The sequence below is a fragment of the Palaemon carinicauda genome, chromosome 43 (assembly GCF_036898095.1).
Source record: "Palaemon carinicauda isolate YSFRI2023 chromosome 43, ASM3689809v2, whole genome shotgun sequence".
Lineage (NCBI taxonomy): Eukaryota > Metazoa > Arthropoda > Malacostraca > Decapoda > Palaemonidae > Palaemon > Palaemon carinicauda.
The window spans coordinates 21,649,904-21,662,200 of NC_090767.1; the positions used below are offsets into that span (position 1 = coordinate 21,649,904).

At 39.0% G+C, this 12,297-nt stretch overlaps 1 protein-coding gene across 1 annotated transcript; it reads right to left on the minus strand.

Moving 5' to 3' along the window:
- Window positions 1–1,588: 1,588 nt before the first annotated feature.
- LOC137633751 (uncharacterized) lies at window positions 1,589–6,946 on the minus strand. The gene has a single exon (XM_068365997.1). The coding sequence runs from the start codon at window positions 6,944–6,946 to the stop codon at window positions 1,589–1,591; it is 5,358 nt and encodes a 1,785-aa protein (XP_068222098.1).
- Window positions 6,947–12,297: the final 5,351 nt, after the last annotated feature.

The window sequence follows — 12,297 nt, forward strand, 5'->3', positions numbered from 1 at the left end:
TAATTATTTATTTAATCTTTTTAATCCCTTCTTCTTCACATTTAGATGTAATAGGAATGTGTGTTGTGGAGGAAAGTTGGATAATTCAACTACACAATAAAATAAAAAGAATTAATGTTACTCGGATAAGATGGAGTATAACATTTCCATTAGGCAACTAGTAAATGGGGGTGAGGCAAATCAACAAGTGTCTCTTTCACATACCTCACAATGCTGAGAAGATCAATCGAATAATTTTCACATGTCATAATGGGAGTAAATATATCCGCAATTATCCTTCAGGAAAAAACCCAGTTAAGTAATCGCTCCTGAAACAACAAAACATACCACAAAGCATCATGCAAATCAAACTTATATAAATTTGGCATATATTACATATTGACAGAATAGAAAGAAATCCCACCCATTACAGTCCTCAAAGGGAAAATCAAAGCAATACATAACAGTGTAATGAAATGGAGAATTAATTGTAGGTTACTTTGAAAATGAAAGGTTGATTAGCTTGATACTATAAATATATACTTAATTCACATATTAGTCTTATATAAGAACTGCAATGGGTCAGCAAATGAAAATATTGATGGTAACCTACCGTGGCCCCCCTTAGGGCCGATAATAGTCGCACGGGTATTAGTCTAACAACCACACTCCTAGGCCTAACCTATTAGACTACTAACATGAACTATGCATTACTAAGACATAGAATGTGGGTTAGTTTAACCTAACACAAGATCAAACGATCATACATGATATTGAATGCTCGGCAACAATACCGCACCATATAGCGTAAAACACTACTGTGAAATAAATAAATGGCCTCTAGAGCATGTAAGCCATCACAACTAGAGGTATGTAACTATCCTCAGATGAGGACACTATGCTTGCTATCAACTGGAATAGATGACTATATCAACAGGCCCCTCACATATACTCATCTATCCCCTAACGATAATATAATAAACTCGGAGTGTATTCACTGCTAAACCCCGGCGACAACAGGTGCCAAATAAGTCGAGATGTTCTCTCAGGCACGTTTGTAATAAGACGAAAAAATTGTCGTGATTTCTCCCATACCTTAACCCTTAAGCTAATGTTCGTATTTTCTGCCATACCTTAACCCTTAAGCCAATGTTCGTATGTTTTATACAATTATGAAATAAATACTTGGACGTAAGGTAGTTAACAGGGGGGACATTTCTAGATGGAAAAGATAATTAATAACAATAGAATGATACAATAACTGGATTATTAATATCTAAAATAACCAGTTATTCTCTATACAATTAATGTTGAAGTCGAATCAGAACTCCGATGTCCGAACACAACTTCCAACAAAGAACATGTTTTCAAGGATACCTTGATAATTTTAATGAAATAAGAACATCCTTATATTGTTACAATAATAACAAACTCCAATAATGAAATAAATCTATATTTCAAATATTAAATATACTGGAAATCAAGAACAAGAAATAAAATAATGGAGACCTTTCATGTGACGTCATCAGACGACTACTAACAGCAGAACTGATTCTGTTGAGTCGAACATTCGACACACACTCCCAACAAGCAAAATAAATTCAAAACTTTAAATTTGATCATTATCAATAAGATATTGACGGAGCTTGGCAGCTTTTAAAGCTGCTTTCCTTAAAGGATGCACTTCACTCACACTATCTCCATGAATCTGTTTGGTTTCACCACTAACGTTAGGTTGTGATTCTTCACCCTGCACTATTGTGGAGTTTATAAGTGGCGAGTGGATTTCCAAAGGAACCAATTTGTCTATGGTACGCTTACTTATAGATCCATTGTACAGAACATCCACTACTCTTATGATGTTTTCTTTATCTGGATACAATTTAACAATACGACCTAAAGGCCACTCATGTTGCGGACCTGGCCGTTCAACAATAACTACGTCCCCTACAAGTGGAGCTTTATCCTGACATGCTTGTGAGCCACCGTAATGTTTCTCACGTAATGCAGTTAAGTATTCATTTCTCCACATATTTTCAAAGTGGTTAAGAATAACAGACACTTGGCTGTAACGTTTATTGAATTCGCTATGATCCAAAAAGTTTGGATCTTCTTGACTATCTAGCTCTACTGATGGCATAGGATTTATGATCCTACCACACCATAAATGAATTGGGGCAAGAGGTTCGATGGGAGTTTCTGCATCTATGTAAGTTAAGGGACGATTATTCAATTTACACTGAATTTCCTTCAACACAGTTTCTAATTCATCTGCATTAACTCTTTTCTTGAACAGCACCTTTTTTAGACAGGACTTGGTTAGTCCAATGAGGCGTTCATAGAATCCCCCCTGCCAAGGAGCACGGGGTGCAATGAACCTCCATTGTATATGATTAACAGCCATATATTCCTTTACATCTCTTTGCATCAACAATTGATCAAAAAATTTGGCACTGGCCAAGAAATTACTACCATTGTCAGAAATCACAGTGACAGGGGCAGAATAGATAGCACAAAATCGTCTAAAAATATTAATGAACGTTAATGCACTCATGTTATATGCTAACTCTAAATGAACTAGTCTTGATGCAGTACATGTAAAAAGTACTATATAATATTTATGAGGTTTACCATCTTCAGTTTTGGTTATGGTAATGGGACCTGAAAAATCAATGCCAGTATGAAAAAATGGCCGCGTAAATTGAACTCTTACAGCTGGAAGTGGAGGAGGACCAGGGTAATCAAATCTCCTACCTTCAACTCTTTTACAATTTACACAATGTCTTAAGAACTTCTTAATGGTTGATATCACCTTTGGTATCCAATATTGTCTGCGAAGATAGGACAAAGTTTCTTTAACTCCACCATGCAGACATTTTTCATGAGCAAAATCAATTAAGAGATTAGCTAAATGACTCTTGGAAGGTATTAAGATAGGAAATTTGGTACTCTGGTCTAAATTAGAATGGTGTAGTCTACCACGACTATGAACAAGACCAGTAGACTCATCATAGTAAAGACCTATGTCTTTAATAAATTGCAGTTTATCCTGCTCAAGACCGTTCAATTCCTTCCTAAGGAAGGCACAAATTCTGGGATAATGTGTATCTTGAACATATCTGATCCAATACACAAGAGGATCGACTAATCTAATACCAGATTTAACACACATAATGAAATTATAAACAATTCTAGTAACATTCAACAACTTCCTAAGCGATGAGTAGTTATTATAATCAAAAATAGGTTCTGGAATAGGCACTTCAGGAACAATCTCTGAAACAATTTCACAAATCATTACTAAAAATCTCTGTTCAGGCCATTTTTCAGGACAGGATAACCATGAAGGTCCATGGGTCCATAGACGAGACTTACGAAACTGAGTAATACTAATACCCCTGGTTAGGAGATCTGCAGGGTTCTCTTTGGTGGATACATATAAAAACTTGAAAGAGGATCCTATTTCCTTTATTTGAGCTACTCTATTTTGAACGTAGGTAATTTTACATTTATTATTTTTAAGCCATTGGAGAGCAACTTCTGAGTCTGACCAAATTATGACTTCTTCAATAAAGAAATGATGAAAAAGGTCTCTGATACAGCATGCAAATTGAGTACCTAGCTGTAATGCCGTTATTTCTAACTGAGGTATAGTACGAGTTTTCAGTGGGGTTACTCTGGCCTTGCTAGCTACAAAATTAGATTGATTGTTATTACTGAGATAACAAACTGCACCATAGGCAGTAGTACTGGCATCTACAAAAACATGAAGTCTATAAGAGTCTCCCATCCAACAGATACATCTAGGAAATTTGAAGGTTGGGAGCTCTGATAATTCACAAGCCAAAGTATTCCATCTGTCAAGAAATGAGGGTGGTAATTTTACATCCCAACCAATATTTTCTTTCCATGCTTCTTGAATTAATATCTTCCCTTTAATCAAAATAGGCACACACATACCCAAAGGGTCAAAACAAGAAGATACAAGAGACAGTAATTGTCTCTTCGTAACATACTGTAATGTTTCAAATTTACACAGATTTACAAATAATGAATCACTTGAAAGTTCCCAACTCAAACCTAATATTTTGTCCACAAGTGGAAATTCCAATGACTCCTCTGTATTCTGGCTTATATGATCCTTAAGTAATTTTGAATTACTGTTCCATTGTCTCAGATTCATTCCAGCCTTACTCATTTCAGCATTGGCCACATCATATAATTCCACCAACTGCTGTTCATTATCAGCATTGTGCTGAAAATTATCCACATAAAAACTAGATAATAGAACACCTGAATAGGGTGAATGTGATCTTTGAAAATGATACTGTAAGGTCATCTGCAATAAAAAAGGGCTGCAAGTAGCACCAAAGAGAACCGATTTAAACCTATATGTTTTTACTCTACTATTTTCGTCAAATGGATCTTCTAACCACAAAAATCTAGTAAAATCTCTGTGATGCTGTTGCAATCCAATCTGCAGAAAGGCCCTCTCAATATCAGCTATGCAGGCAAATTTATTCATTCTAAACCTGACTAACAAATCAAATAATTTCTCCGTTAATGACGGACCGGTCATGAGACAATCATTCAATGATGCAGAGGATTTACTCGGCTTTGCACTACAATTATACACCACTCTAAGGGGTGTAGTGGAGGAGTTCTTTCTGACTGCATGATGTGGAAGATAGTGGGTGTTGGGACTTATTACAGGATTTTCAACCTCCTCAATAAAACCCAACTTTAATTGTTCCTTGATTATGTTATCATAACATTTCAAATGATCTGGTTGATGCTGGAACCTTTTTAGTTGATTATACATTTGACCTAATGCTACATTATAATTAGTTGGGAGAAATGGATGATTATGCTTGAATGGCAATTCCACCCAGTATCTTCCATTTCTATGCAAAACAGTAGTTTCATATTTTGAAATAGTTTCTACATCACTTGGCGAAACTTGTGAAGGAATGATTCCAACTACATCAAGATCCCACAATTTATGCACAGGAAGAGTATCATCAACCACGGCAGAGCTTATTGTGCGAGGATCAACCAACAATGGAGCATTTTCTCCTAACTCGACACTCACTCTAGCAACAAGGGCACTATTACAATGAATATGATCCGTACCTCTATGTGGAATGAGGCCATAAACTAAATAGCCACCTGGAGATTCAAGTAAATCTACATTATTCACTTGTCTCATACCTGATAAATAATTTCCCAGGAAATCTGCACCTATAAGCATTTTTATATTGTCAATCCTATCTGATTTTATATCTCTATCTGCAAGATGATAACCTATCTTATCAAGATCTTTCATCGTGTCACAAAGGCCAGGAGTTATTATTGGTTCAGGCATATCCTTCACAACAATCAACGTTACTCTCTTTTTCCTATTTCCCAAAGAAACTACAGGGTTAACAATCTCATAATCCCTGGAATCACCCATACCATCAAAACTATTCAAAATCATATTTACAGTAGAAACTGTTCTGAGGCTTAACTTATGGACCAAATCTTTATGAATGAAGGAACGTTGACTTCCACTATCAAAGAGGCACCTGACTGAGATTAATTGACCATCTTCTGATCTAACAGTTACCATTGCAGTAGGAAGAGCTACACTATAGTTTTGATGAGAAGACTGTTTATTAATTATAGACATCACTTGATTCGTTGTTACAGGGTCACCATTCAATTTATCACTGTTAATATCCTTACTAGTTACTGTGGACTTACCAATATTTGGAGTACCAACTGAACCTGGAGAACTAATACAAAGGAACGAATGATGTTTTCCTCTTCTACAATGAGGACACATATTAAGAATGGTGGCACACTCAGCTGACTGATGTACCTTAGTACATTTAATACATCGATTCAATACCTTCAACCTTTCCCTCCTAGCATTTAGAGAGCTATAAATCGTACAGTCAAAGGGTCTATGTTTTCCCTTACAATATATGCAAGAATAATTACTAAGTGTAGCGTAAGTACCTACAGTACTTGAACCTTTAAATGGAGATGAAGGTTTTGCTGGTGACTGGAAACGAATTTTATTGACTTCTGGTGTTCCCTTATTAGCATTCCCTTTACTTTCATGTTCCATAAAATTCAATAAGTGTTGAAGACCTTCCTTTATCTGACTTACACTAAAGTACATGGTTTTATAAAGACCAAACATAAAATCTTCTACCTCTTTTGGTAGTTTTAACACGATAAGTTCCCTCAATATCATCTCATTTGACGACACATCAATCTCAGAATCATGACCTATTTGCATGAGCAAGTTCTCCAAATCAACCTTAAAATCAAATATTTCACTTCTAACATATTTAGGCTTCCCTAAATTAATCAAAGACCTAAGTAAAGTTCGCCTTATCTTCTTTGGATCCCCATACATTTCAGTTAGCGCCTTAATGGCATCACCATAATCAGAAGCTTCACCCTTAAAACCTGCAAGTAGCTTTTGAGCATTGCCCTTAATACATTGGGTTAGATATACATATTTAGTAACATCATCTATGTCTTTCTTTAAATGAATAGATGTACTAAATAGATTCCAAAATCTAGTCCAGTCTAGAGGGTCTCCTGAAAACTCTTTCAATTTTATCTCAGGCAACTTTACCTTAATCATAGAATTAGTACTACCATGCGGATTACTTTGAGAGATTGGGGAAAATTGTTTCATATACAATGACAGCTTAAGTTGAATTTCATGATATTTATCTTGGAGGTCAATATGTCTAGCCTCCCTCTCATCATGACCACTTTCATCAATATATTTATCAACAAATATGTCCCATCGAGATTCGTAACTGTTCCACCTTTTCTCTAAAGAAGCACTTTGAAGTTCTAAATAGCGAACTCCTGCATCACTGGTTAGGGCATCGGTCATATAATTTAGACCTCGCGTGATATGACCACGCAAACTGGTCAGTGACCTGTATTCAGCCTCCATTGTTATATCTATAGCAACCTTTGCACAATAAACATATAATAAATATCTAACCAGAATTAGGTTAGGTTAATCACAAATTCGAAGGAAATATATATATAATATTGAAGTATGTGAAAGTGACATGATGATTGCCAATAATAGAAGGGGTTGCAAAACGTTAAGGAACCAACTATAGTATCCGGTTCGAAGGACCATTTTTAATCTTACTGTGGAGGAAAGTTGGATAATTCAACTACACAATAAAATAAAAAGAATTAATGTTACTCGGATAAGATGGAGTATAACATTTCCATTAGGCAACTAGTAAATGGGGGTGAGGCAAATCAACAAGTGTCTCTTTCACATACCTCACAATGCTGAGAAGATCAATCGAATAATTTTCACATGTCATAATGGGAGTAAATATATCCGCAATTATCCTTCTGGAAAAAACCCAGTTAAGTAATCGCTCCTGAAACAACAAAACATACCACAAAGCATCATGCAAATCAAACTTATATAAATTTGGCATATATTACATATTGACAGAATAGAAAGAAATCCCACCCATTACAGTCCTCAAAGGGAAAATCAAAGCAATACATAACAGTGTAATGAAATGGAGAATTAATTGTAGGTTACTTTGAAAATGAAAGGTTGATTAGCTTGATACTATAAATATATACTTAATTCACATATTAGTCTTATATAAGAACTGCAATGGGTCAGCAAATGAAAATATTGATGGTAACCTACCGTGGCCCCCCTTAGGGCCGATAATAGTCGCACGGGTATTAGTCTAACAACCACACTCCTAGGCCTAACCTATTAGACTACTAACATGAACTATGCATTACTAAGACATAGAATGTGGGTTAGTTTAACCTAACACAAGATCAAACGATCATACATGATATTGAATGCTCGGCAACAATACCGCACCATATAGCGTAAAACACTACTGTGAAATAAATAAATGGCCTCTAGAGCATGTAAGCCATCACAACTAGAGGTATGTAACTATCCTCAGATGAGGACACTATGCTTGCTATCAACTGGAATAGATGACTATATCAACAGGCCCCTCACATATACTCATCTATCCCCTAACGATAATATAATAAACTCGGAGTGTATTCACTGCTAAACCCCGGCGACAACAGGTGCCAAATAAGTCGAGATGTTCTCTCAGGCACGTTTGTAATAAGACGAAAAAATTGTCGGGATTTCTCCCATACCTTAACCCTTAAGCTAATGTTCGTATTTTCTGCCATACCTTAACCCTTAAGCCAATGTTCGTATGTTTTATACAATTATGAAATAAATACTTGGACGTAAGGTAGTTAACAGGGGGGACATTTCTAGATGGAAAAGATAATTAATAACAATAGAATGATACAATAACTGGATTATTAATATCTAAAATAACCAGTTATTCTCTATACAATTAATGTTGAAGTCGAATCAGAACTCCGATGTCCGAACACAACTTCCAACAAAGAACATGTTTTCAAGGAAACCTTGATAATTTTAATGAAATAAGAACATCCTTATATTGTTACAATAATAACAAACTCCAATAATGAAATAAATCTATATTTCAAATATTAAATATACTGGAAATCAAGAACAAGAAATAAAATAATGGAGACCTTTCATGTGACGTCATCAGACGACTACTAACAGCAGAACTGATTCTGTTGAGTCGAACATTCGACACATGTGTGATTTATAATTGTTCCGTAACTGACATACAAACCACGCTATTTAATAGGGGTATTACTTTCGGCGTAGCTGAAATGACGAACCATTAAAATTTAACGAGGATTTACTACCCACACCGCTAGTTAGCGGGGGTAGGTGAAGGGTAGCTTGCTACCCCCTCCCCCCTTCACACACACCTGTGCTTGAACTCACTTTGCTCTTGGCTCTGATGGTAGTCGGACGTGTCCGCTTTCATCCTCACCGCTCATTGGCAGCCATTAATGCTTTTTTTTTGCTTTCTCTTTTTGACAGGTTTGTGTGTGAAGTTGGCCTCTGCTATTGTGCGCACCTGCCCTGGATTACCCGACCGCCCATGCGGAACATTCATGTCGGAGGTCGAGACAGACCCTCACACCCTTTTCCCTTACTGTAGAGGTCAACGGTATGATAGGGATAATAAGTGTAGTGAGTGCAGGGAGTGGTCTACCTCCCAGTGGGAGAGGTTTTCACGGCGACGTAAGAAGTCCAGACGGGATATTTCTCCTTCGAAAGTTTCTTTGAAAGGAGAAAAACCCAAGGACTCTTCTTCCGTTGCTCAAACCTCCTCTTTCGAGAGACCGTCGAGTGGTAGCGTAGACAGTTGTACTGTTTTCCAAGCTCGGGGTTCGAGAGATGGCGTTGCCTCCCCCCCGGGGGGAGGATGTTTCACTAATCCATCTTTTACAGCTTTGGTCTTCCTTGGGGCTCAAGGGTTTGCCCTCCAAGGAAGCCTTACTTGACATCATCCGATTGGGTGCTGCTGTCAAGCAATCGTCGACTCCGGCAGAGGTTGATCCTCTGTCAATTGTCAAAGTTGTGGTGTCAGAGGTATCCAATGCGGTATATCCTAATACCTCTGCCTCTTCAAATCCCGCAGTAGCTGAAGGCTTAGTTTCTCCTATTCCTGTTCAACCAAGGAGGGAGAAACTAAGTCCAACAGTCTCTCCTGCTAGTGTTTATTTCCCTCGGGGTAGTTCACTTACAGAGACTCCTCTTCGTAGGACTGCAGAAGGTCAGCTTGCTGATCCAACGGCCCCCAGAGGGCGTATCCGTCGCAAGGCTCGCCTTCCTCTTCGCCAGAGAGGCCTTCCTTCACCAGCGGTGAGGAGGCGCCTCTTTGGTTCTACATCTTTGTTGCAGTCTACCGCAGAGGAGCCTCTTCAGCCATCACCGACTGTTCCTGCTTTGGTCCTGGACCTGTCAGCGGATCGTTCGCGATCCCCTTCGGTGGAAGGTCGTCCTTTCAAAGGACACGTCGACCGTCCACCCGTCAGACCTGCCGACGTGCCGTCACCGTTCCTGAGTGCTGATGCGCGCTACACGCCGACGAAACTTGACCTTCACGCTCGTAAGGCATCTAACCCTAATACGGGAAATCAAGGGCGCGCCCATGCCCAGCTACGTGCCATCCCGCGCCAGCACTCTCTTGTGCGCCATCATCCTCCAGCGCGCCAACGTTCTCTTACACGTCAGCGATCGCCTGTGCGCCAGCGCCCATGCGCAGCAATCATCTCTCGTGCGTGCCCACGATCTTCGGATCTGGGCACTGTTGGGAAGTCGATTGTGACTTCTCCCACGCACCAACAGCTTTCTCCAGCGTGCCAGTGCTCGCCATTGCGCCGACACGAGCAGTCTCCCGCACGCGCCCACCAGGATACACGCTACACGCTCGCCCGTGCCCATCCTCTCCTGCAGTTGCGCGCCACCATTCTGACGCGTGCCCACGTGCACAGGCTTTAACTGCGCGCCCCTGCGCCAGGGTTATGTCTCCTGCGCGTGCGCCCCCCACGTCGTCTTTTGGGGCGTGCGAACTCTCACCCACGCCCCCGCTCGTTCAACGCTCTGATCCTGCACGCCATCAGTCTCCTGCTCGCTCTCCTACGCGCCATCAATCTCCCTCGCGCCCAGGGCCGGATTAAGAAGTCTGCGGGCCCCAGGCTATTCAGGTTGGCGATACACTATGTCAACATTAGGGAAGGTTTCTGAGATATCTGCATTTCTTAAATGTTTCAAAGCAGCTGAGGGCGCACATTTTTCAGGTGGAGCTTTAATCTGATTCATATACCCAGAAAAATGAACTATTTCTTCAACAAATGTGTCCTGAACATCTGCTGAAAGGTGGTGTTGCAACTTTAATGCAGCTTCTCTCAATTCTGCATTTTGAACAGAAATCCAAACTTGTCATTGAGATTCTGGTAGATTTCTTTTCCTTTCACCAATTCTGTAATCAGTGAATCCAGAAGGAGGAAGTATGTAGCTGTCTTACATTTCTGCCTTGGTAGCAATACAATTTCATTGTCTGGCTCTTCAAAATTGCGTTTCCTCCTCCTTGACCGCTGATGATCAGCCCGGTAACTGTAGTCTTCTTTCACCAGCAGTTTAGCTTTCTCTCCAAACATTTCAAAAGCTTCATAATTGCCAAGTGAGATTACAAAATCCACTAAGCCTGCATAGAGGTTAGCACAAGTAGCCATTTCAATTTCAGTTTTCTGAAGTGTCTTGTTCGTGGTATTTAACCGTTCCAGTATACAGTGCCAAAGCACTATCCTCTTCGTAATACTAGGCAGGCAGTTAATTCTAATAGCCAGGCCTTCTCCATCATAAGACTCAATACTACGCAGTACTCTAGAAGTTTTATTCCAGCTGTTACCAAGTTGTGGAATGATCTTCCTAATCGTGTTGTTGAATCAGTAGAACTTCAAAAGTTCAAAGTTGGAGCAAATGCTTTTTTGTTGACCAGACGGACATGAGTCTTTTTATAGTTTATATATGACATTTTTGTTGTTGACGTTGTTTTAGTTTATATATGATATATCTCTTTTGACATTACTTTTTTTAGAATGACTTATTGTTAATTTGTTCTCTTCAGTTATTTATTTCCTTATTTCCTTTCCTCACTGGGCTATTTTTCCCTATTGGAGCCCCTGGGCTTATAGCATCTTGCTTTTCCAATTAGGGTTGTAGCTTGGATAGTAATAATAATAATAATAATAATAATAAGGCCAATTCAAAATCTTGCAATTTTGATGCTTCGCTTCTTGTAGTTGCTGTCTGGTCTTCATCCTCTGCTATTTGGATCAGAGCAGAACGTATTTCAGCAAAGCAGCTGTCTTTCAAAGCATGTGTTGCATCATGCTGCGCTGACCACCTTCTTGTTGATAATGATTTGATGACATCTCCATGAATGGTTGACTTGAGTATACTCCACCGATGCGTTGAAGCTGAGAAAAAATTAAAAGAGTGCTTGTGAAAGTCCAAAATATGAAACTGCAGCAACACAACACTCCGCAGCACATGACCCAACAAGATTAAGAGAATGTGCTGAGCAGGGCACATATTCAGCAAGTGGGTTGATTTGCTTGATACGGGCTAGCAATCCATTATATTTACCCGACATGTTACTTGCATTGTCATAGCTCTGGCCACGGCAATCCATAATAGAGAGATCATGTTCAAGCAGAGTATCCAGTACTACATTCATCATTTTCTCCATCATGGCCTGAAAAAGGAATTAATTTTATAAAGTGCTCTACAGGCTTACCACTGGAGTCGACAAAGCTAACAATGAATGTCAGTTGATCTGTATGTGAAATATCTGGTGTTGAATCTACACTTATTGCAAAGTATTA

Coding starts and splice junctions, on each gene's coding strand:
- LOC137633751 (XM_068365997.1), bottom strand. CDS start 6,946: ATGGAGGCTGAATACAGGTCACTGACCAGTTTGCGTGGTCATATCACG.